The sequence below is a fragment of the Dermacentor variabilis genome, chromosome 8 (genome assembly GCF_050947875.1).
Source record: "Dermacentor variabilis isolate Ectoservices chromosome 8, ASM5094787v1, whole genome shotgun sequence".
Lineage (NCBI taxonomy): Eukaryota > Metazoa > Arthropoda > Arachnida > Ixodida > Ixodidae > Dermacentor > Dermacentor variabilis.
Genome location: NC_134575.1, coordinates 169,568,606 through 169,593,429, shown reverse-complemented (window position 1 = coordinate 169,593,429; position 24,824 = coordinate 169,568,606). Strand labels below are relative to the sequence as shown.

At 44.3% G+C, this 24,824-nt stretch overlaps 3 protein-coding genes across 3 annotated transcripts in view; 2 read left to right on the top strand and 1 right to left on the bottom strand.

Moving 5' to 3' along the window:
- The window catches only part of LOC142590721 (uncharacterized), a gene marked incomplete at its 5' end in the record, with an annotated part of 285,438 nt that overhangs the window by 61,628 nt on the left and 198,986 nt on the right, over positions 1-24,824 (top strand). The window lies entirely within an intron of this gene.
- Positions 367-14,086, top strand: LOC142590719 (uncharacterized). The gene is made up of 6 exons (XM_075703147.1): positions 367-795; positions 878-1,155; positions 1,930-2,193; positions 9,268-9,342; positions 11,910-12,032; positions 13,738-14,086. Exons 1-6 carry the CDS (start codon positions 548-550, stop codon positions 14,082-14,084), a joined length of 1,335 nt encoding a protein of 444 aa, XP_075559262.1. The 5' UTR covers positions 367-547; the 3' UTR covers positions 14,085-14,086.
- On the bottom strand, positions 14,007-23,358 carry LOC142590720 (uncharacterized). Its single transcript, XM_075703148.1, has 3 exons — positions 22,453-23,358; positions 21,377-21,584; positions 14,007-18,805 (listed from the first exon to the last, which is right to left on the bottom strand). Exons 1-3 carry the CDS (start codon positions 22,918-22,920, stop codon positions 18,411-18,413), a joined length of 1,071 nt encoding a protein of 356 aa, XP_075559263.1. The 5' UTR covers positions 22,921-23,358; the 3' UTR covers positions 14,007-18,410.

Sequence of the window (24,824 nt, the reverse complement as noted above, 5' to 3'; positions counted from 1 at the left end):
ACCAACAGAGCGCGCATGCGATCCCATAGATGAGATGAATACATATATATAGAAAAGTATCAGTCATAGCTCTCGTAGTATAGCCTTCTGAGCCGTTTCCCTTTTCTTTTTCTTCTCTTTGTTTTTTCTTTGAAAGAAGTCCTATTAGGGTTATTATAATTACACGAAGGTATTTCGCCCTCGCCAGCAGCAGTACTTGAGATAGCTATTCCGGCGGCTAGCTTCCCACGCTATGCGTGGCGCCCCCGCACCTGTTTAAGCTTTTTCCTAGACGCTAGAGCTACACAATAGACAGTTTTAGTTTAGCGTCCGCAACTATAGCGTACGCTATACGCTATAGACAGTAGAGACTTTTAGCAGCGCCAAGTTACCGTACGGAAAGCGCGGAAATACCGTACCGGCTGCAGACTGCGCATGCGCGCGCTTTACCGTACGTAAACATTTTCCGCGCGGTATACGAGACGGCAAGTAGTGTCACGTGGGTCACGTGGGCACCGAGTTTCGTCAACCAAGACAGTCCAAGCCAAGACACAGCTCACACTGCGAAATGGCGTCCACCATGGAATGCGCACCACGTGTGCCCGTTTCTCGCGTGCGGTTTACGCGGACAGACGACTTGATATTACTTCAAGTCGTCAACGAGTTTCAGCCAGTGTGCGACCCGATGAGGTGGCAAAAAGTCGCCAAAGTCGTCCAGGAAAAAACGGGCAAGCCTTGTACACCTCGCCGCGTTAGAGAGAGGTTCGACCTCCTCCTCATCCAATTTCGCCGCAAGGACAGTAAGAACCGTGGCAAGTGAGTATATTCTATGCACGTTACTTCAAAGTCATTGCTGTGCCCCGGACCTTCGATCCTGAAAGTGTGTGTTTCGGCGTAGGTCGGGTGTGGAAGAAGCAGTTGACGAATGCGATCAACTGCTACAGTACATCTCCGACTTGGCCAGAGAGTGGGGATACAAGCCGCGCGCAGTGGACCGCCAGAGCAGGCAGCGAAAAGCCTGTCAGAGCGCCGCTGAAAGCGACGCACCGACTGCAGCGCACACGCAGCCTGCTGCAGCCCAGTCGGTGCGCACTTCAGCTGCAGCAGAACGCAAAGCCAAGGCTGTGCGAGCCTACTCTGCTACGGAATCCGCCGGCGGCGGCCAGTCCTGCTTCGGTAAGGATCTAAGCACACATTTGGTGTTTCGTTTCTTCCGATTTGCCCGAGTTGTCATATATGCTATGCTAAACTTTAAGCCTCGAAATGCTAATGTAAGAGTTGGAAACTTAAACGTGAAGACCATAGTACCGATATTGATAGGGAGCAGGAAAATGTCAGTTGTAGATAGTTCAACCGAAGTGGTGACGTTTTAATTGGAATAAAATTTTCCTATTTTTAGTACAAATGTACTCGCTATGGCCAGAAATAAAGTTCAACAAGTTGCTACACATCTATTCATTGTGATACTTTGTTTGCACATTTCAGGGCTAATAACAGCTCGCAGCAGAGCAATGAACAATGATGCGACTTCAGTCATGCTGTCACTTAAGTGGAACTGTAGTCGTAATGAGTGCAAATACACCGGATGATCACAAACCTAGATAGTTGTTATCAGCAGAATACGACTGTAGGTATAGCGTGAGGTGGAGAAGATAGACAGAAGAAACACACAGCACTTTTATTTCACCTGCCTTTAATACCAGTATTTCAGCTGTTGTATCAACAAATCCCCTCAAAAGCACGCAATCTGCTTGTGCCAGCCTAAGTGGAAGCTTAGCAGTAGTTTATGAATGAGCATCTGCATTTCGATATGTTTGAACGTTCATACTATTGTGAGAATGTGTGACTGTTTCACGTTGCAGAAGTCTTGTAAACGTCCAATGAAACTAATGCTTCTGTCATGCTTCTGTGCCACATAATGTTGAACAGCAATGTATCTCTCTTATGCAGATGGTGACACACATGTGTCGCCTGCAGCATCAGTGCTGCATGGGATGTACGCTGATGAAAATGATGATCCGGGCATCCACGCAGTCTTGGAGGATTTCACACCATCAAGACCACACAGCTGTTTGAGTGCTGTTGCTGACACAGCTGAGCCACAAATTAATGAAAGAAGTCAGAGCACCATTTGTGGTTATGGTACCTGTGACAGCAACAGCCCTCAAGCATCTTGTATGGGTCTCAGTGGTATGAAGGAACCCATTAATGCAGGTATGGTTTAACATGTCATATTAGGTGCTATAATTTGCTATGCCACCATGCTACAAAAAATTTGTGCAGTGACTAACTGTGAGGTGTCAAACACTAGGCACATGTCTAGCAAAATATTTTGCACTTGTGTCAACCATTGAAACCTATCATCTTCCTTGCATTCACATTTTGGAGTGTCCTTCCACCCAAAAGAAGCAAATTCAAGTTAAGGTGCAATCACACAGGCAACTTAAAGGGGTTGTGCGACCATTTGCAACTGGCGACAAATCTTCCTTGCATTCACATTTGGGAGTGTCCTTCTACCCAAAAGAAGCAAATTCAAGTTAAGTTGCAATCACACAGGCAACTTGAAGGGGTTGTGCAACCATTTGCAACTGGAGACAAAAAAGTGACTGAATCCAACCGATGCTCACACCGGCAAGCCCGGTTGAGCGAGACGTGCAAGTCACGATCCGGGAGATTATTGTCCTCAACGAAAACTCTATAGGGATCTACGCAGTTTGCGCACACTTCGCTGGTTTTGTGTTCCGGCAACAGCTATGGAGTTTGATTCGAGCAAAGAGGAAGTTGTCATCACTGTGCTGATGTGCTCTGCCATGGTGTCAGCTGTATCATCGCGAAATCCTCTGAAAAAGCAACAATAGTGCGTGCGCTTGTGCCTCCATTCTCGATAAGTGGCTGGCCATGCTAGCCACATCCTGGCAGAATTCCACGTGCATGACGAGGAGTGTTATTGAGAGTAAGTTCTTATGTCTAGTTAACCTTGTGTGGGAATCGGTGCGTACTTTTAGTGCTTTCTTTTGCTGCTGTTTAGCTCCCTACGAATGCTACTGCATACATTCAACACATTGCTATAACTGCTGCACCCCAGCATCACGAGGCAAGACACCAACTACATTCCTGGGAAAACACAGGGAAGGCGAGAGATGGAAATTTAAGGCGATGAGCTAAACGAGAACAAGGTGAAAGCAGGAGCCAATGTTTTCGTACAAGAATGTATGGAAACGTTGGCCCCTGCTTTCAACTTGTTCTCGTTTTGCTCATCAACTACACTCCTGTAATCCGTAGCGTAAACTTTATAATTACATTCCTGTAGTCTGCTGTGGTGGCGTCGACTTTCTACGTGCGACCTACAAGGATGCCAGATGAAAACACCCGCTAACATAACTTTTACCGCACTGCTGATTAGTTGAGCAGGAAAACATACACAAGGACAGGGTGGCTACCGTCGCTGTCAGCACTGCTATGTTTAGCAAGCACGCTTTGATTCTTACTGAGGTGTATGTTTTTTGCATCAAATATATTGAAGAATATTATGGTAGGAGCATTAATTATGATAGCTACAAACGTAATTAGAACTTACATTCTTGTAGTTGTACAAAAACCAAACGCTGCTGAATGTGCCTCTGGTGGCTACTTTAAAAACTCATTATTGACCTTGTGACACAACCACAATTTCCTTGAGGTCAAACCCCCTTAAAAAGTGTAGTGCTCCCTTATACTAAAGGAGTTTGTGGGTGCCCCTGTGACATGGGTATAAGAGAAGCAAAATAATGAGTTTCTTTCAAACAGCTGGGCTTTGGAAAATTTTGTGATGCTAGACAGAAGGTGAGGGTGAGAAAGTATGCGACTAGACTAGGAATGGCAGCCAATGGGACACGGAATGATTCTCACATGAAAACAGTTGCAGAGATGTCTTTGGCAGCAGAACAAATGAATGTTACCAATGCCGGTGCCACAGCCAGAGCCACAATCGCATAAAAAAATACATTGCACCACGGTAGAGTCCACAGCGCCGACTCCCTATAAATTGTCCGAAGACCGGCAAGTGGTTGTGATGCTTTGGTCCCTTATAACTACCCTTCGTGTCCTTTTCAGCAAATTGAATACTCTGTCAGCGCGAAGTGCAGTGGAAGTACTGGATGCTGTTAATACAGTGCTTGCAACTCTTGAGTAAGCCCCATAACTCGCCCGCAGCCTCCTATTCGCACAACGACCACTGGCCCTTTAGTTGTCCCAGATGTGATCAATGCAGATCACCAGCTATAGAACTCCACTTTGTTGTCATGGTGCTTCACTGCACACAGTCGTCACTTCCTTCTTTTTTCTTCTTTCATTTCCCTTTCCCTCACCCCCAGTGTAGGGCAGCAAAGCGGACGTCTGGTTGACCTCCCTGCCTTTCCTCTCCTTGCCATCTCTCTCTCTGTATAACACAATCGTCTTGCACTCTGGGTGTTTTCGGAGTAAACTGCAACAACTGCGCACTGTAGAGGGCGTGAGAACAGCGCATGAACTTCATTTTAAGGTAGCCCTCACCACAGTAACAATGAAACTGGAAATAGGCTACACTTGCATCACCACATGATGGTGTGCCCAAGTAGGTGAGACAAACTGATGGCCACACGTTGTAAAAGTAGAGGGGTAATGCCGTGGCTTTACAGAAGTGTATTGTTTAACCATTTGTAGCTGCTTATTGCAATGCACTGGCAAAACATCTGTAAGAATGCATGTCTTGAGATATACTCGTGTCTAGGCAGTACTCTTAACTAAGACAAAGACTATTTCAAAGAGCCTTTAAACTGGCTCTTGTCATACAACTGTTGCTTTATTCGAAGTGGCAAAACTCACCATCTTATTTTATCTGTTTCTCTTACAAGCTTGAGTGCACTTTATTTTATTTATTTATATAAAATGCTTTCAAGGCCCGAAGGCATTACAGAATCTAGTGGGCGAACATAACACAAAAAAAATGCGCACGATACAAAGACATTCAACATGGCGTTTCATGAATGGTGGTTTTAAAGGTGTCAGTATCCAGGGTGGCTACAACGGTGGTGGGAAGATGGTTCCAATCTTCACTTGTGCTAGGCATGAATGCATTACTACAAAGTTTAGTACGTGAACACGGCACACCAACTTTGAAACTGTGGTCAGAGCGAGATGACATGTATGACGGTTGGGTGATAAGCTGTTCTTTCAACAAAGGGTTGTGGTGGTAGATTTTATGAAAGCAAAAGTATCTACGAAGGAAAGAAAGTTCTGGCAAGTTAAGTGTTTTCATTGAGGTAACGTTAGCATATTGGGAGTAGTTTGATAAGATGAAACGCGCTGCATGATTTTGAATGGCTTCTATGCTGTTTATGAGTGTAATGTTAGCCGGGTCCCAAATGGCGCATGCAAATTCTATATTGGAGCGAACTAATGTTTTGTAGAGAGTTAGTTTCAGTGATGATGGTGCAGATGAGAAGTTTCGGCGCAAATAGCCCAACATGCGATTGGCATTGCTACATATGTCGACATGCATGTGCCAGGAAAGGTTGCTGGTGATGTTTAGACCGAGGTATATGTACGATGAGACAACTGAGAGAGGGCTATTGAGGAAATATGTATGCAGATTAGTAGTATTAGTACGCTATGATACGCGCATGCTTTTACATTTGCTTACACTTGGCCGCCATTGGAATCTGAACCTGGCAACGTTTAACGCTAGAACTTTATCTAGTGAGACGAGTCTAGCAGTCCTATTGGAGGAGTTAGAGGGCAGTAAATGGGATATAATAGGGCTCAGTGAAGTTAGGAGGACAAAAGAAGCATATACAGTGCTAAAAAGCAGACACGTCCTGTGCTACCGGGGCTTAGTGGAGAGATGAGAACTAGGAGTCGGATTCCTGATTAATAAAGATATAGCTAGTAACATACAGGAATTCTATAGCATTAACGAGAGGGTGGCAGGTCTTGTAGTGAAACTTAATAATAGGTACAAATTGAAGGTCGTACAGGTCTACACCCCTACATCCAGTCATGATGACCAGGAAGTCGAAAGCTTCTATGATGACGTGAAATCGGCAGTGGGTAAAGTCAAAACAAAATACACTACACTGATGGGCGACATCAATGCCAGGGTAGGCAAGAAGCAGGCTGGAGACAAGTCAGTGGGGGAATACGGCATAGGCTCTAGGAATAACAGGGGAGAGTTATTAGTAGAGTTTGCAGAACAGAATAATATGCGGATAATGAATACCTTCTTCCGCAAGCGGGATAGCCGAAAGTGGACATGGAAGAGCCCGAATGGCGAGGCTAGAAATGAAATAGACTTTATACTCTGCGCTAACCCTGGCTTCATAAAAGATGTGTTCGTGCTCGGCAAGGTGAGCTGCAATGACCATAGGATGGTAAGAACTCGAATTAGCCTAGACTTGAGGAAGGAACAGAAGAAACTGGTACATAAGGAGCTGATCAATGACTTAGCGGTAAGAGGGAAAATAGAGGAATTCCGGATCAAGCTACAGGACAGGTATACGGCTTTAACTCAGGAAGAGGACCTTAGTGTTGAAGCAATGAACGACAATCTTATGGGCATCATTAAGGAGTGTGCAATAGAAGTCGGTGGTAACTCCGTTAGACAGGATACCAGTAAACTATCGCAGGAGACGAAACATCTGATCAAGAAACGCCAATGTATGAAAGCCCTCTAACCCTACAGCTAGAATAGAACTGGCAGAACTTTCCAAGTTAATCAACAAGCGTAAGACAGCTGACATAAGGCAGTGTAATATGGATAGAATTGAACATGCTCTCGGGAATGGAGGAAGCCTAAAAGCAGTGAAGAAACTAGGAATAGGCAAGAATCAGATGTATGCGTTAAGAGACAAAGCCGGCAATATCATCACTAATTTGGATAAGATAGTTCAAGTGGCTGAGGAGTTTTATAGAGATTTATACAGTACCAGTGGCACCCACGACGATAATGGAAGAGAGAATAGTCTAGAAGAATTTGAAATCCCACAAGTAATGCCGGAAGAAGTAAAGAAACCCTTGAGAGCTATGCAAAAGGGGAAGGCAGCTGGGGAGGATCAGGTAACAGCAGATTTGTTGAAGTATGGTGGGCAGATTGTTCTAGAAAAACTGGCCACCCTGTATACACAATGCCTCATGACCTCGAGTGTACCGTAACCTTGGAAGAACGCTAACATAATCCTAATCCATAATAAAGGGGTCGCCAAAGATTTGAAAAATTATAGACCGATCAGCTTACTGTCCGTAGCCTACACAGTATTTACTAAGGTAATCGGAAATAGAATCAGCAACACCTTACACTTTTGTCAACGAAAGGACCAAGCAGGATTCTGTAAAGGCTACTCAACAATAGACCATATTCACACTATCAATCAGGTCATAGAGAAATGTGCGGAATATAACCAACCCTTATATATAGCTTTCATTGATTACGAGAAAGCGTTTGATTCTGTCGAAACCTCAGCAGTCATGGAGGCATTATGGAATCAGGGTGTAGACGAGCCGTATGTAAAAATACTGAAAGATATCTATAGCGGCTCCACAGCCACAGTAGTCCTCCATAAAGAAAGCAACAAAATCCCAATAAAGAAAGGCGTCAGGCAGGGAGATACGATCTCTTCAATGCTATTCACAGCGTGTTTACAGGAGGTATTCAGAGACCTGGATTGGGAAGAATTTGGGATAAAAGTTAATGGAGAATATTTTAGTAACTTGCGATTCACTGATGATATTGCCTTGCTTAGTAACTCGGGACCTGCAATGCATGCTCACTGACCTGGAGAGTCAAAGCAGAAGAGTGGGTCTAAAAATTAATCTGCAGAAAACTAAAGTAATGTTTAATGGTCTCGGAACAGAACAGCAGTTTACTATAGGTAGCGAGGCACTGGAAGTGGGGGGCAGGTAGTAAGGGCAGGTAGTGACTGCGGATCCGGATCATGAGACTGAAGTAATCAGAAGAATAAGAATGGGCTGGGGTGCGTTTGGCAGGCATTCTAAGGTCATGAACAGCAGGTTGCCATTATCCCTCAAGAGAAAAATGTATAATAGCTGTGTCTTACCAGTATACTCGCCTACGGGGCAGAAAGCTGGAGGCTTAGGAAAGGGTTCTGCTTAAACTGAGAACGACGCAACGAGCTATGGAAAGAAGAATGATAGGTGTAACATTATGGGATAAGAAAACAGCAGATTGGGTGAGGGAGCAAACGCGGGTAAATGACATCCTAGTTGAAATCAAGAAAAAGAAATGGGCATGGGCCGGACATGTAATGAGGAAGAAAGATAACCGATGGTCATTAAGGGTTACGGACTGGATTCCTAGGGAAGGGAAGTGCAGCAGGGGGCGACAGAAAGTTAGGTGGGTGGATGAGATGAAGAAGTTTGCAGGAACAACATGGCCACAATTAGTACATGACCGGGGTAGTTGGAGAAGTGTGGGAAAGGCCTTTGCCCTGCAGTGGGCGTAACCAGGCTGATGATGATACTTGTGCCTCTCTAGTACAGTTTCCTGGCAGCCATGCACTTGGGGCTCATCACGTCAGTTGACAAGACTGATTTGGCTCTCATAAGCAAATTGGACACACGATGTTCATTTTCCTACATGCACACGAAATTCTCTCGGCTCACTTGTTTGATGACACAACACTTTTGGTTTTTAAATCTTAGTAAAGCGTTTCAGTAAAATTCAGTCATAAAAAATTTATAGTTTGCATTCAACGTATCACCACTACATTTTGAATGCAGTACTTATTGCAAGAGCCAGCTTAGGAACTGACAACCTGACAATAAACCCTTGTATGCTACCTCACAGCACCAAGACTGCCAAAGTATAGGCCTTTGTTATGTAATCTGTGAGAAGAACAGGGGGTTTGCAGGTGCTTTAGTTTGTTTTTTGCGAGGTACAGTATCATAGGTGTAGGACTCACGGTCACTTGGAAGTGCATTTTACGTGCTATTGCAAAAAAGTGAGCTACCAGCTTCAGTTGGCACACAACTTGTAATGATCAGAAGCAGAACATCGTTTCCCATTTTTATTCATACAAGCTGACACTTCTTAACAAGGAGCAGCAGCAACCTTTTTACGAAGAGAGATTACAAGACATTTGGCATTCCCTTGGCTATACTTCTTAACAAGGAGCAGCAGCAACCTCTTTACAAAGAGAGATTGCAAGACATTTGGCATTCCCTTGGCTATTTTTGTGGGAGAATGGTAGTTTAACATATAACAGTACAACATGCAAATGATATCATTTGTGCACTCACGATGGTAATCTTTTATAGTTCATGACCGGGCAGTCACGACAGAGAATCGAGAGAATGCTCGACGATGCATGACCACACGGCCACCACTCAGAGGTGAGTGAACAATGTTCTGAATAAACCTTTTGTCACAGGGTTATTTCACAACAAACTGCAACAAAATTTCTTTACCATGTAAATAAATGTAGTTTCCAACAGTGTAGGTATAAATCAAATATGTCCATGAAATAAAGTTTTGAAATAGAGGTTGCATAAAAAATTCTTTAACTTGTGAAAGTTCAAGTGCCGCAATTACTGCTTGCATGAAATTACACAGAAACCGGACCACTGAGGATAAGTTTCTGCGTCTCCACACACGACAGCAGGATCCAAGTCCATGCGTGGTTCTTAGATCTGTGTCACATATGCTTACTACTAAGTTTCTGCGTAATATGTTGTGGTGCTATTCAGAGGCTACTCAAATACAAATGTGTGCATGGAGCACAGCCCTTCGCCTGCCGTTTTGTAGAAACTTGGACGAAAACATAATATAGGTAACAATGCCTTGAAGGTGGCACCTATCTTTGGAATTGCCTATATATCTGTGAGCAGATATTTTGTTTAGCAACTTCAAGAAATGCTACTGCCATCAGTCTTAAGGATATCGATCTTGGAGACAGAAAAAAAAACAATGATTACTAATCTACATATCATGGTGCCACCTGCTGGCTAAAAACTAGCCCAAAATGGTGTGTTCTTGAGGAATACAACAATGTATCCTACGAAATGTTCAGCTTTGCCCATAAGGACCACAATACATGGCCCATTTTGCTCTGTTCGTAATTCCAGAACTGTTCGCCATAGCATCTTAGTCTCATATGAAGGAGCATCTTTGCAGCCAAAAATGAACCCTAATGCTGCTTCAAAAGAAAGCTAGCATGTTTTGTAGTGTGAAATGTACATTTGTACACTCTTCGCTGTGTTTTTGGTTTTTTCTCTAATTTTGGGAGTGGCACAGTCCCCTTACTACTCATTCTATTCACTCGGTTGTATTTTACCCATTTCAGTCACTCAGTGAGTCAGAAAGTGCATGCTAACGAAATACAGTGCCTCAGCACAGTGCAACATTTAAAAATCTTGTAGAAATGTACTAAAAGGCACATTTGCAAAATTGTGCTATACAAGTTCGTACCTTTAGCTAAAATAGATAGACATTAAAAATCAACGTAGGACCTATTGAACATGCAGGAATATTCCTACCTAATTTTGGGTCTGTCTGTTAAAGCCACATTTTTTTTCCCCATCACATCCCAAATTTGCACTTTGTGTGGATTAGTTTAGAAAAAAATATAATTGCACATTTGTAATCAGCACACGATTAAATACTTCCTACAAGTTTATTCGTCTAACAGAAAAAAAAATGGGGTGTTGAGGACCTACGTCCCCCTTAACCCCTAATGCCGTGACAAATTTCAAGAAATATTTGTAGAAGCATGTAATATTTTTAAGGATCTGCATATATTGTGCTCTTTCTGAAAGTTCTGCTAAATTTTTTACTAGCCTTTTTTGCCTAAATTGCAATAGTTCACAAGTTAACTCAGCATCAGCTTAAGAATATGCTCCGTGTGGTGGTAAGTTATCTCGTCATTGGAGAGTAAGGGGTTAAAGAATAATGTGCCACTACCTTTTCGCACTAACACTGCCCGTTCAATACAAATATACAGCATGTCAGGTGTACCAAAATGATGTTCAGGAATAACAAAATCTGCATGGGTGTAGCGACAGAGGGGTGGGGCATTGTCACATGGCTTGGAGCTTTTGCTCTTCATATCAAGCCTTAAGAGCATGCCCTGTGTTCAGTTCATTTGAAATACAGTGGAGAGGATGCGAGAACAATGCGTACCTGCCATTGACTATTTGAATTGCCATTGAATTTTGACTATTCCATATGATTGTATAGCCAAGACAGATACCCCAGAAATGCTCCTGTTTGTCCCAAAGCATGCTTCTTTTCTTGTCTGGCAACCTAGCCCAAGAGCACCCCCACAGTCAGCTTTGTGGAGCGGTTCCTGGCCTTATTGCCACAGCAGAAACAAGAGACCAGAGATGTTCTAGAAATGCATTTTGTTAACCCACAGGCTTTTGAAATTCCTTTATATGTGCCAAGTGTATTCGCCCTAAAATGTGGTTTTGTCAAGAGTAACTATCCTGGAGTAATCTTGTCTCGCAAAAGAACATAACCTGTAACCACGAGCACATGCAGACCCTGTGTGTCAGTCATATAATTGACTGACCAATGTTTTGCAATGTTCCATGTTCGTGATTTTTCACCTCATCACAGCAGTCGTACACTGCAATAGTTAGCAAGAATCAATGGTACTGACTCATACTTTTAGAGCCATAGCCACAAGAACTTCATTGCCAGCTAAGTGAAATTTGCAGAAGGCGCTTCTGCCTGACTGGGAGCTTCCATATCTTTTTGGCGCAAAACCAAGATTGAGTATTGTCTTGCCACTTTGCAGCCAAATATAGCATTTTCATTCAAAATACACATGGTCGCCGGACATGCCTGGCCGAACTTATCTTACCTTGCCCAGCATACATATTGAATTGTCAGTACAGCGTAATCTTTAAGTAATGCACTGCCATTGTAACTAACAATTGGCACTATTTTTCCCCTCAAGAGCTGCCAGTAACGGAAAGTCAGCTGGACACAACCAGCCAGAGTACAATATCCCCCTCCTATTTGGATCGTGTCCGTAGGGACTACCCAGCCCCACAATACAACAGACGGACCCCAATAAGAGGTAAGACCAAACATGTTACTATGACACAGTAGCTTGTGTTATTAAACGCCTTGGGAAGCAAGTCATGAGAGTCAGAGGCGCTTCTTATGCCACAAGGAAGAAACGGTGACATAAATGGCACACGAACATATATTTAATGTAAAGAGAACAAACTGCAAATAGCATATACCACTGGCACATACAAAGATTAATGCAAAGTTTTTTTTGGAAGGGGTTTGTTACTTGGGCTCAGTGTGCCTACTCAGCTGGCATGGCTGCCTCACACCAGGCACTGCTAAGGAATGGACAAGGGAATCTCGCAGATTTAAATGTCCGGTGACAGCCGGGACAGTTGCACTGAAACCCAGACATGTGTTGGCACTTGACCATGCCCTTCCCACATTCATTGACGCCTGATATAGCCAACATGTCTTCCCTTCTGCACTTCTCTCTCCCTCAGGCGATATCTACCTCTCTTTATCACACCTCAGTTGGTGTTACAATCATTGCGTATTGACATTAACTTAGCAGCCAGGACTACATATGCCCCTAATTGTGGGAAACATCAATTTTTTAAGCTGTTACATAAATCTGAATTTTTGAGAGCTTAACTATAATATCCAGTTCATTCTTATTACACAGTAGGTGCAGTGCTACGTGTTTGACGGAATGCAATTGCAGGATGTCTCATGCTCCTCTTATCTCTTCATTTCTACAACAGATTTCTTGTAACGCATGGCTGACATGATTCTGGTTTATCATCGAGTATACGTTCTAAGCTAACCTGCACCATTCAAGTCTGGCTATAAGTGTACAAAAGAAAATGAATAGCATTTCGACTACCTTTTATGTCAAAATTGCTTCGGTTTTCGATGATGCCTCTGTGTAACTACAACAGATTGAGAACATTTCCTTTAAACATTCAGGAAGCACAGCATGCAAGATTGACAGTGAAGTCAGCATTGTTTAACACACCAGTCTTCTAAACAGTGTAGTCCACCGAGAGATGAGTCAATTTCTTGGACTTTTTTCTTTACTACCTTCATTTGAGGATGAACTTGTCAAGAGGAGTGGCAATGAACAATGCAGTTGGATCGGCAATCTTCCAACATAACCACACGCTGTGACATTAGCAAAGAAGGCAGTGTATTCCTCATCTGGTGCACCCAAAGTGCTCGGAATTATGTGGAACACGATGAACAACACTTATTTGTTCAGCACGAAGCACAAAGCCATTGAGGACTACAGTAAAACCTCGTTAGACTGTACCTGCTTAAACAGTAATATGGTTTTAAAAGTAGTAAAGTGAAATCCCCGACTCAGCAGCCACTGAACATAATGTGTTTTGTATTCGCATAAACCGTACCAGCTTATTGCGTACGTATCGGTTGACAACTAGTGTTTCTACTTTTCGTCACGCAAACATGGCGGTGCAATCGCCTCCATTGAGTGGCCTGGCAGAACAATAAGCCTTAGAGATCAGAATAGCCTTGAAGCGCCTTGTGCATTCACGCGTAAAGCAATATCAACATCATTTCAGCGCCTTGCCAGAGGAGCGTTGTGCCGTCGTGCAAAGAAGCACTCGAGTCATGCCGAATCTCAGATAAAAAAGACAGCGTTCGTGCTATCGAATATTGCACGAGGAAGTCGGCGCTGGCACGTGGCTACGGTTTCATTGTAATCATTCGGGTGCTGAGTCGTCATAATTGCTTCTTTGTCTTTGCAGGTGTGCAACGGCACAATGATATGACGGTTGCATATCTTGAGTCGCGGTCGCAGCGGGAGTATGAAGTAGACACCCGTCGCCTGCAGCTTGAGGAAAGGAGGCTGGAGCTGCAGATAAAGCAGCACAGCGACAAGATGCGGCTCAAGGAAATGGAAATTCAAGAGCGCCAAATGGAGCGAGAGTCGCAAGCAGAACAGCGGCGCCAAGAATTAAGGTTCCGCCAAATTGAACAAGAGGCCCTCGCAGAGGAGAGGCGCCTCATGGCTGCTGAGCGCCAAGCCTATATGCAGCACCAACGAGTGCAGCTGGAAATGCTGAATAATTTATTCAGCCAAATAAAGAAATAATAATGAAAATAATTATCCACTCGACTGTATCATCAAGGTACAAGAGAAACCCAATACTGGTTTCTTGCAAATTTCATTCTGATCCAGACATTAAACCAGGGACAAACTTTACAAAACAGTTGCTCTATACTACCTCAGTTACCCAGGAGGCTGTCCATTAGCAGAGCATGATAGACTTAATTGATAGTTTGAAAAGGGACAAAACATGCACATTTGAACTTTTTCCAGCAAATACACAAGCAGTCTTTCAATAAAGTAGTTCACTCATCTGTGTTTATGAAAGCACAACATAGCAACCACATCAATACTGCTCAAGGTGCAACTTTTATTATGTAACTGCTGACGCCTCACAAGCAACCATTGCAGCCTGCGTAACACCCACTATTAAAGGGCCCCTGAAACAGTTTGCACAAATTTTGTAGACGTAGTATACAGCTGAAGTTAATTGTTCGTACCACAATTTGTGTGAAGCATATTGGTTAGGAGAGCTACGAACGATAACCAGCTACCCTTCTCCATAGCCATGCATTTTTTCAACACAGTCACCAAGTGATCGGGGCTAAGCTCCGCCTTCACTAGCTCTACGTCATTACAGTACGCCATGTTGTCTAAGACCGTGCGTGCGAAGCCTCTCTGCCAGCCGCATGACAGTCGACCCGAAGCAAGAGCAATTGGAGCAGCGTGCATTGCAAGCATTCTGTTGCAGCGCCGAGTGTCCAGTATTCCTCTCGCCACAGGCGAGCTGGGAATTTCAATGGATTGGTGGAGGCATAAACTCAAGCAACAGCCCGATGGTGCTGTAGTCTCCACGCTCGTCTGCTGCCTTGCAGCTTGACAGATTGCCAGTCGTTACGTTTGGGGGCGACAATGTAACAAGGGAGAACTGTGGTGCTTGCAAAAATAAAAATCGAGATCAACTCTGACGGCGGAGCTCTCGTCAACACAGAGCATGTTGTAACACAAGCAAACACTTGCTTTGTGCTGGAAGTGCTTTTCGGTGCAGTGAGAAACTGCCCTAGAGCATTCTGTTTTGGTCACTTGCTTTTCATAGAAACAAATTAACCAACATTCCAACTATAATGAGCATTTGTTCACCATAAAGTTGGAAAAATTATTGATGACGTGCCCTGGGCAGCCAATTGGATAGCTCACCCTACTACAGTCATTAGGGAAACTTGCATCAAATCGTCAGGGGCAGCTGAAAATTCAGCCAAGTGGCGTGCTGCGATCGGTAGCGATGTACATTCTTAATACTTTATAATACATTACAGACTTTATGTGGAGCACTTAGATGCATCAATTATCAGGATGACCTACTAAATAACACAGTATGTTTGTACAAAATCGTCAAAATCGTTTCAAGGTCCCTTTAACACTGTGCTATGCTATACAGACTAAACTAATACAGCTGAAAAGCCAGATGATGGAGTTGCACATCTTGAATGACCTGTTCCAGCAAATAAGCATTGGTAGTCTTCAAACACGGTAGTTCATTCAACTGTGTTTATGAATGCACACCATAACCACATCAACACCACTCTGACAGCAGTTGTGCTCAAAGTGCAACTTTGATTGCATACCTATAGGCTTAAGCATACAATCAGTCATTGCAGCCTGCACAACACCTACTATTAACACTGCACTATACAACCTAAACTAAGTAACACAGCAGAAAAGCCACATGACACAGGTGCACATCTTGAATGACCTATTCCAGCAAAGAAGCATTGGAAGTCTTTGAACACGGTAGTTAATTCATTTGTGTTTATGAACGTACAACCATATCAATGCCGCTCTGGCAGTTAACAGTTGTGGCGCTCAGTGTGCAACTGCAAGCATAAGCATATAAAGCCAGAAGGGGACACAGGGCTTGCAACACTGAATACATTGCTTGGGCTATGGCAGGAGAGAGGGCATGGAAGGATCGTCATCAGCAGATGCAAGTTGCAGCTAAGGGGGCAGTTTGGCTTACATCTTGGCATATGCCAATGCAGTATTTCAATTTTTCTCATATCCTCTAATAATGAACATTATCGAAAAATTAGTGCAGTACAACACTTCCAGCATGGTGCCTTACAGCTTGCAGTGTATATAAGTGTCGTGATAACATGATGCAGATAGTGGTTACGCAATGGCAGAACATTGCAATGTTTTGATGCTTACCACGACTCGCTCTGTCGCCTCCTATGCTGCTAGTGGTTGCGATGCCTAGGCATAGCCGTAAGGCCCACCAGACATGAGACTCCAGACACATTTGTAGGACCCCAACTGCCACGGCTGTATGTCTCAACTATGAAGAAGACTCACTGCACAGCCACATCACCAACGCACGGCTTGGTTCTGCTCGCGCTGCTGGTTGCTGGCATCTTTTTGGACCGCCTCGACTGCCTTGCCATTCTCAGTAGCTGTTCACGGCGTTGTTTATATTGTCGAGTTTATTCCTGCCTGCTCGCATGGCGTCATCCTCGGATGGGACTTCTTGTCTTGTCATAAAGCCGTAATCGACTGCGCACGCACTGAAGTTGAATTTCCACCTCTGTGTGACACACCATTGTACGAAGATCGTGATTGCTCTTCTAAACCTGCCATGCGCGAGGATAGATATTCCGCCTGGCTCCTTCGCCGTCGTACCCATATTCTGCGATGTCATCACTGATGCAACAGTCCTCTTCATGCCGTCAGACGTGTTCATGAGCCATAAAGCTCTACCACTACCCTTCGCAATGCTTGAGATCGCTGGCTGCTGCAGCAATATATACTTTTACAATCTCCTCTGTGCACCTATTATGCTGCTCGTTAGTGAATGCCTTGGCTTCGTGGAACACCTCGACTCTTCGTCTTTGGTTGACGTCCCCAGAGACACTTTCGATGTCGACTCCAGCCATTTTGGCACTTGAGGAGACGTCCAGGGATGTGTTCTCAAGTGCCATCACCGATACCATCACACATGCCGAACGTGTCAACCTTCTTCACCTCCTGCACCACTTCAGAAGTTCATTCTGTTGTACATGCTGCCATCTAGTGAAAGCGGGGAGATATAGTTTCCCGTGACTGCGCGTGGTCGGTGATCTGGCAGCGCGTGCTCTTGTTCTTCTTGAGCTAGAACTTATCTGAGACACCATTAAACATGTGCGTATGTGACTCCTCGTCTGGCCGTTTCGCTCTTCCTTTCTGCCTACAACATGGTGTCAGAAGAACGGCTTCTATCAGTGGACATCGGCTCCTAGTCCTCCTCCATGTAAACAATACCAGCAACGAAACGCCGCCGGTGAGCTGCTTCCTACATGCACATCTCGGTACTTTGCATAATAAGCCGCTAATAAACCTCTTCTCACAACGTTCAAGGGGGACCTCAATAGGTGGACAGGCTTCTGGGAAAAATGTGAACAGACCATCTGCCTCAATGATTTGATGCAGCAGCAGCTATCTCTGGTTTGCCCACGTCCGAATCATGCTACGCAGATGCCATTGTACTGTTGAAGGAAAGGTTCGGCGATCGAACAAGAATTAGTCAGCACCATTAGACGACACTGCAAAATCTTTCAAACGTAAAATCAGCCAACGACATAGCTGGTCTTCGAAGGTTATATGAAGCAACATAGCTAAACATCTGCTGTCTGCGTGCCCTTAAATGGACACTAAAGGCAAGTATTAAGTCAAGATAAAGTGATAGATTAGTGCTACTTGCACAGTTCTATTTCATTTTTAGAAAAAAGAACTAATTGAAATTGCCCTTGATAATAACAGAGGCGGTCGAAAGCTTATGTTTTCGCTCGACTCTGCCCTGCCCACACTTTCTCGTTTCTGTAGTTTCGTTATCGCATAGTGCTGCGCTGGTTTTGCTGGCTTGCGAAACTCGCACAAAATGCAAGTAGCAGAGAATTCACCTTCCACGTGATTTTGCGGGATTCCCGAATGGTCTACGCCACTTGACCGAAAAGCAGCTGCAATGGCAAATCCACTGCTCTGCCTTGGCGCAGTACCACCGTCTGCCGGGTGCCGTTTTACTCACCGACAGCAGCAAAGGGTGGTGAAGGCGTATGTAACATCACCACTCCCCCAGTTGGGTGGTGGGAGATATTAATTTTGAAAAAGGTATTTGGGCCCTTAAGATGCAATTTTCTCGTAAACGAAGTCTTTTCTTGGCTCAAAACAAGTGTTGCAAGGCTTCTCAAATGGTATTTGAACAGTCCACACTGACTTACTATTTGCCTTTAGTGTCCCTTTAACATGCCATCCTTCACATTCTCAGTGATGCTCTGTTGCTCAAGTAAATGCTAAGGACATTTGCTCAAGTATTCTAAAGGGGATTCTAGCTGTGAAATCTCATATGGAATGTGGCACCAGATACTCGTCAAGTGACGGGGGGCAAACATCAAAAAAGTCAGACACTTGACTGCCATACAGACACGTATGGCAGTTGGCAAGAAAGGTTGCCACACGGTACATGCGCCCCACTCTCTGATATGACATTTTTTGATTTTTGTGGAAGTCCACAAAAGCAAACTCTGTGGCAACCTTAGAAAAGCCCCACTCCACAGCTTGTCGCACCCTGCTCATGCCCTTGTTAAAGAATGCCTCATAAGGCTGCAGGGTAGTGCCTCCAAATGGCTTGTATAGGAGTGGGAGCAAAGGGTAGGCTGGGTCACCATAAATGACGAACTTCCTGCCCATTGTGATTTTCTCAAGGTTCTCGTAGAGCTTGGTTTCCTTGAGAATGCCTGAAATGCAAGAATGTTTTTTTAAGATCGTGCAGAAACAGTGGTGATGCACTTTACACTCACATAAAAACAAATATTTCATTATTAAGTAAACCTATGTTGATTCCAGGGTTCAACAGAAACTCGTCTGGTCAGGAAATATTGAGCGCCAACAAAGAATTTTTCCTCCTCCTCACCCAAAGCTCAAAAAAGCACAGGCCGTCACTTACAGACAGTTGCAGACTAGGACATACATCACACCAACAACACTAAGCAGGATCAATCCTGACCTTCCTACTGAATGCCCACACTGCGGCCACAAATACAACAACTTCGAACACATGCTCTGGCTGTGCCCTGCCAACGCGAGCACGCACTTTCCCGACCAGTCTTCCTGGGACTCAGCGCTCAGAAGCACAGAGCTCATCACTCAGCTGAAGGCTGTCCAGAGGGCCCGGGCTGTCGCCGAAGGACTCTGTCTACCGGCCCCGACCTGGGTGGAGCCGTCGGATTGATTTCCCCTCAGGACCTAAATAAAGTTCCAACTCACTCACTCAAAGCCTTTTTGACCGATATTAAATCAAACTGGGTCACCCAATATTGCAAATAAAATATTAAAATTAAGGTTGTATCTATAACACAATGTAAAACAGTAACGTTTTAGAAGATTTTTCTTTTTAATCTACACTTTCAAAAAACACGTTCTTAAGCTGTCGCTTTTTTTTTTAACAGTGAGCGCTTTGTTTTTCCGTTAAGCACCACGTAGCCTAAAGTCCCGTCCCCATAAGTGCATATAACTTGCCCGCTTTACAGGGGTATAAATGTTAGTATTCCTAGAGTAATCTCTAACTGCAAAGTGACGACAAAGGCTTACTTAAAGGCTCTACAAGTGGACCGCTTCGATTAAGTGCATAAGCATTTCTATGCTTACCCAATGAGAAATTTGTCACATAAGACAATGAACGGTTCATACCCCTTAAGCAAGCAAAAATGCAACGGCTCATACCTATGTAAGGCAGAGGCTACAAGCACTGAGCAAAGTGAGGCGAACAGTGCGTACATTCATTCAAATCACCCATACAACACAGAACATCATATGTTTCAATAAAGAACAAGCTCAAAACAAGCATCCAAACCATCAATAAAACACTGAATATCCCCCTCAGCAAATATAGTGATGCTTTTGCAACACCTTTGCTAAATTAACCATAAGTTAATTAACACCAATGATCATGGGTTTAAGTGCTGTAATGAACTCTGTCTTAATTAAACCTGCCTTATCATGTTCGCTATCAAACATGCAGCAAACAATCAATGAAGGTTGATAAGAGCTTATACTGGTCAGATGAAGTTCCATAATGCTGATATGACACCAGGCTGCCTGGAGATAAGCAAGTGGCACAATGCTTACGCATACTTAGAGAGCTACCTGAGGAAGTTCTGCATGAATTTTTTGTCATCTACATTAGCGATATTGCCAACTGTCTTTAACTCCACACCTATTCTCTATGCAGATGACAGGACAATAGTAGGAATAGACTCATCAATTCTTTCCCAAACTACATACATTATTGACCTCAACAACTTGACAGAATGGTGGAATCTCAACTCTCCAGATTAATAAATCTAAAACTACATTTATGATCTTTAACTCTACCTTTAAAACTTGAGCCTACTCTCTAGCAATGTGCTCTTAAGCAATGTTCCTTCCTATGTGTTATTTTAGACTCCAACTTTCTTCATGCACCTCAAAACAGGTCGCCTTGCGGCTATGAGCTATGGGACCTCCTTCCGTATATTTCACCTAATATGTACCAGCTTTGCAAATAATAAACATTCTTTTATTTGATTGGAAGACACACTGCCGTTCCCATGTGGCATTTTGCCAGGTCTGTGGTTTAGAAACGAACTGTTGTGCTTGTCAAGATGTCAATATGCAGAAGATGCATGTATATTTGAATGGTCAATGTGCAGGTCTGCCAGCTCACAATTACTGCAACAACTGTTTTATTCCTGCTGAAATAAAGTGGCCCATTGCTCCACCGTGCTGTACGATAGCTTTATTGCTACAGCCAAAGCACGACAGACGTGCAGATATGAAGTTTTCCTGCATTAAATTTTCCACAACCCGATGCCCGTTTCCCTCTTTCTATTTTCACTTGACATTTTAGGTTGTCTCAGCCAGTGGTTGCCACACTAATTCTCATGCAACAGTGATGCACTATTCTTGACTCATGGGCTGGAAAGTGGCTCTGTTTTATGATCTCGCCACATATTTCAACTGTAAGGCCAACAACCTAAGGGTCAAGTTTCAAACCACAAAGATATGCACTCCTGTGGCGTTGTACAGCAAGCATGATGCATACAAGCCAGAAATAAAACCAATCAGCTCTTCAAATGCCAACAAACTTAGTTCAGAGCTTTCAGTAATCATAAATGAAAGCAGCTACTTTGCCATAAAGTTAATAAAAAGATTGGCAAATTTGGTACCAATGTCTGAAAGCACACCGCAAGTAAATTAAAACAGAGGTTCAATTACCTGTGCAACTACATGCACACAGTTTCTCGAGCTTTTGGATCACACGCACTTACCCGCATCATGACGTCGCCCCTTGAAAGGCCCATCCAGTTGGCAAACTATGCCATTTGGGCACATCACCGCTTGATATTTTTGCACGTGGTGCCTCTTGTGCCCTGAATAGTGTTCTTGTTGGTCCACTGTTGGGCGACAAATCTGACGTGCTGTCCCATCGATGAAGGCCCAGCAATTGTCAAGCGGGGCACCCTTTGCATGGACAGCCTGAGAAAAAGAATAACAGGTGAAGATTGAGCACAGGAGGAAGGTTGAAAAGATATGTTGTTGCATAGAAGTTAAGGATGGTAAAGTGAGCAAACCTTGTCAAAGCGAGTTCCTGACTTGCAATGCTAACATAACCCCCCCCCCTTCCCTCCCTCCCCAAGTTTTCTAATGTGCAACCAGCACATTTTGACGTGCATCTCCTCTGATGTATTAAAAATGGAAGCTGACAAGGTGAAACGGCTTAACTGACTTATTTGAGCGAGGTCCTCAAGAAAATTAAGCTTACATTTTTTCCTTCACGCATGATGTGCACATTGGTGTCGCCATTTTTGCCCAACATGTCCAGTGATAGCAAATAAAAAGCAACGTGCATCGAACTGTGGGTGTAATGAGCCCCCTGCATCCTTTCACTTCCATCTGCTAGATATTGCTACAGGCAACCATTCTGCCTAAGGCACTACAAGTTTCTCGATCGTGACTGGCTCCATCCAGCGAGTAACGCAAAAAAGCGAATCTCACTCGAGAATTTCGATGCAGACTGGGCTTGATTTCGATCGAGTGCCCGTGAGGCCGAGGTAACGGATGGCGCGTCCAACGTGCCGCGCTCAACGGAATTTTTCATTTCTCGTAACGCTTAACATGGGCATGTACTTTGAGCTGTTGAATGTTATGCAGAAAAGCAACTTTACTGACTGCACAATAGATATACTGTAATTATGATGAATCATTAGGCAATGCACAATTTAATCTTAATGCACGTCTTTTTATGGAGTGTCCGGTGCCTTCGAATAAAGTTGCGTAAATGTGACTCATGTATCGACAGTCCATCGCGATTCGTGCCTGAAGGAGTTTTACTAGGCCGACTCACCTCGGAGAATTTCTCGACGGCGAGCAAGTTTAGCCACTTGTGCGTAGTCATGTCAGCCAGCAGGTGGTCGAAGTAGTGCTCTATATGAGCTAGCACTGAAGACACGACGCTTGACAGCACAGAGCTGTGCCTGTTGAACAAGAGCTCCAGCTCGCACAAACGGTTGGGGTAGGCCAGACGTCGAAGTGTCATACAGAGCGCCTCATTGCCTGGAACCCGGACGCGCTGGGCGCTGACGACCTCTTCGGGAATCAGCAGAGCCGATGCAAGGTCTGCCAAGTCCATCTTTCGAAAGCGAAACAAGTGGTAAAACTCCTCGCTGTCCATCGCCTCCACATTCAGCAAACCGCGGTCGTATAAATTACGGCGTGGCGCTGGCTCCGGTTGCAGGAGACAAATGTCGTCTATTTCTCTGCATGACAGAGAGCGCAGTAGGAGATCGTCGCTAAACAGGCCGCGATGTGACATTGGCACTTAGTCAACTTCACCTATGCGGTGCCCAAAGAGAAATACCTCTGAAACAACGCAGACTTGCAACGCGATCCTGCAGAAGCCTAACCACGTTCAGTGAGCCGTCGCAGTGACCCAGCTGTCAACCGGCTAACCACGGCCGCATGCACGCACCTATAAAACAAGACTTGGGCTTGACAGCAAAATTAAATGCTGCTAGTCAAAGGTTTATAGACGTTTTGCATATATGTATATATATAAATACATATATATAAACTAACTATCTTGGTCTCGGCACGCAGCACTTTTAATTTGCAATAGACACGATCATCATCGTCATATTACCGTTCCGTGTCGAGCAACCTGCACAGCTAAAACGTTTTCGGTCGGCGCGGTACGGTAAGACGGAACGGTAATGCCGTGCCGTATACCGTACTTTCCGTGGCGCTGCTAAAAGTCTCTAATATCCGCGCAACCTTGAGCGATCGGAAAGCGCGTTTTCCACCCTGGGCCGACGGAGAGGGGAGATTTCGTTCCGGCCGCGAAGCTCTCTACATCTCAGTAAGGTGCCTCGCGGTGGTCTCGTGCTGAAGAGGCCCTCTCGGTGAGCGCATATTTCCCCCTTCATCTTTTAAGAGATTCAATACATACAAGCATTTGTCTCGCAAACCAGATTTATTTCAAGGGAATTTCCCACGTCTCAATAATTTCTCTCGTCGTATACGAGTGCTGATTGCAGTGTTATAGTTTGTTAACGAAGCTTCCCCTCAAGTCTAAATATTTTAAGGCAGTTTTCCTAGTGTATAAAGCCGCTCGAGTTCACGCTGCTCCTCTGGCGGCCATTTTTCAAAGAAATTATGCCTTCCAACCACTCAGAATGCCGGTGACAACTTCACGTTTGATCAATTCTGGATATTGTAAATAGTAAACGGCTACTTTTGCTTACATGGTCGGCCATGACATTGAAATTGCTGATACAGCGGAAAGCATTGCACCGGATGCACATATATAGAACTGTGTATGTTGAGCGAGATAAGAGCTGCACTATAGGCATCGCAGGCAGTTTTAACTGGAGGAAAACTTGGCAAGTGCGCCTCGAATGATAAATTGTTTTGGCTAAACCGAAACAGCGCGAATTGGTAGGCTGCATGAAAGAGAGACATTCTTATTGAATGACAGGAAGTTATTCGGCATATATCTGGCGATCACTCAGGAAATGGTTGTTGTGGAACGACGAGTCGGTTCTGATGTACTTCGCTATAAAAACGCGCGAGATAGTGTCGAGCAGCCTATATTGGCTTTTGTGTGTGTATATATATATATCAATTCTAAATATTGTAAGGCAGTTTGTCGTGTGCGTATCATGGACACGCATGCTTATATCGCCTTCCGTTTCCCTACCACGGTTGCGCTTTAAAACCAACAGAGCGCGCATGCGATCCCATAGATGAGATGAATACATATATATAGAAAAGTATCAGTCATAGCTCTCGTAGTATAGCCTTCTGAGCCGTTTCCCTTTTCTTTTTCTTCTCTTTGTTTTTTCTTTGAAAGAAGTCCTATTAGGGTTATTATAATTACACGAAGGTATTTCGCCCTCGCCAGCAGCAGTACTTGAGATAGCTATTCCGGCGGCTAGCTTCCCACGCTATGCGTGGCGCCCCCGCACCTGTTTAAGCTTTTTCCTAGACGCTAGAGCTACACAATATCCGCGCAACCTTGAGCGATCGGAAAGCGCGTTTTCCACCCTGGGCCGACGGAGAGGGGAGATTTCGTTCCGGCCGCGAAGCTCTCTACATCTCAGTAAGGTGCCTCGCGGTGGTCTCGTGCTGAAGAGGCCCTCTCGGTGAGCGCATATTTCCCCCTTCATCTTTTAAGAGATTCAATACATACAAGCATTTGTCTCGCAAACCAGATTTATT

Excerpts from the sequence above, each read along its gene's own strand:
- LOC142590719 (XM_075703147.1), top strand. The coding sequence starts at position 548 with ATGGCGTCCACCATGGAATGCGCACCACGTGTGCCCGTTTCTCGCGTG. Across the intron at positions 1,156-1,929 it reads CGGCGGCCAGTCCTGCTTCG|ATGGTGACACACATGTGTCG; the intron begins GTAAGGATCTAA and ends TCTCTTATGCAG. Across the intron at positions 12,033-13,737 it reads CAGACGGACCCCAATAAGAG|GTGTGCAACGGCACAATGAT; the intron begins GTAAGACCAAAC and ends TTGTCTTTGCAG.
- LOC142590720 (XM_075703148.1), bottom strand. The coding sequence starts at position 22,920 with ATGTCACATCGCGGCCTGTTTAGCGACGATCTCCTACTGCGCTCTCTG. Across the intron at positions 21,585-22,452 it reads CCGTCGAGAAATTCTCCGAG|GCTGTCCATGCAAAGGGTGC; the intron begins GTGAGTCGGCCT and ends TCTTTTTCTCAG. Across the intron at positions 18,806-21,376 it reads GGGGCGACGTCATGATGCGG|GCATTCTCAAGGAAACCAAG; the intron begins GTAAGTGCGTGT and ends CTTGCATTTCAG.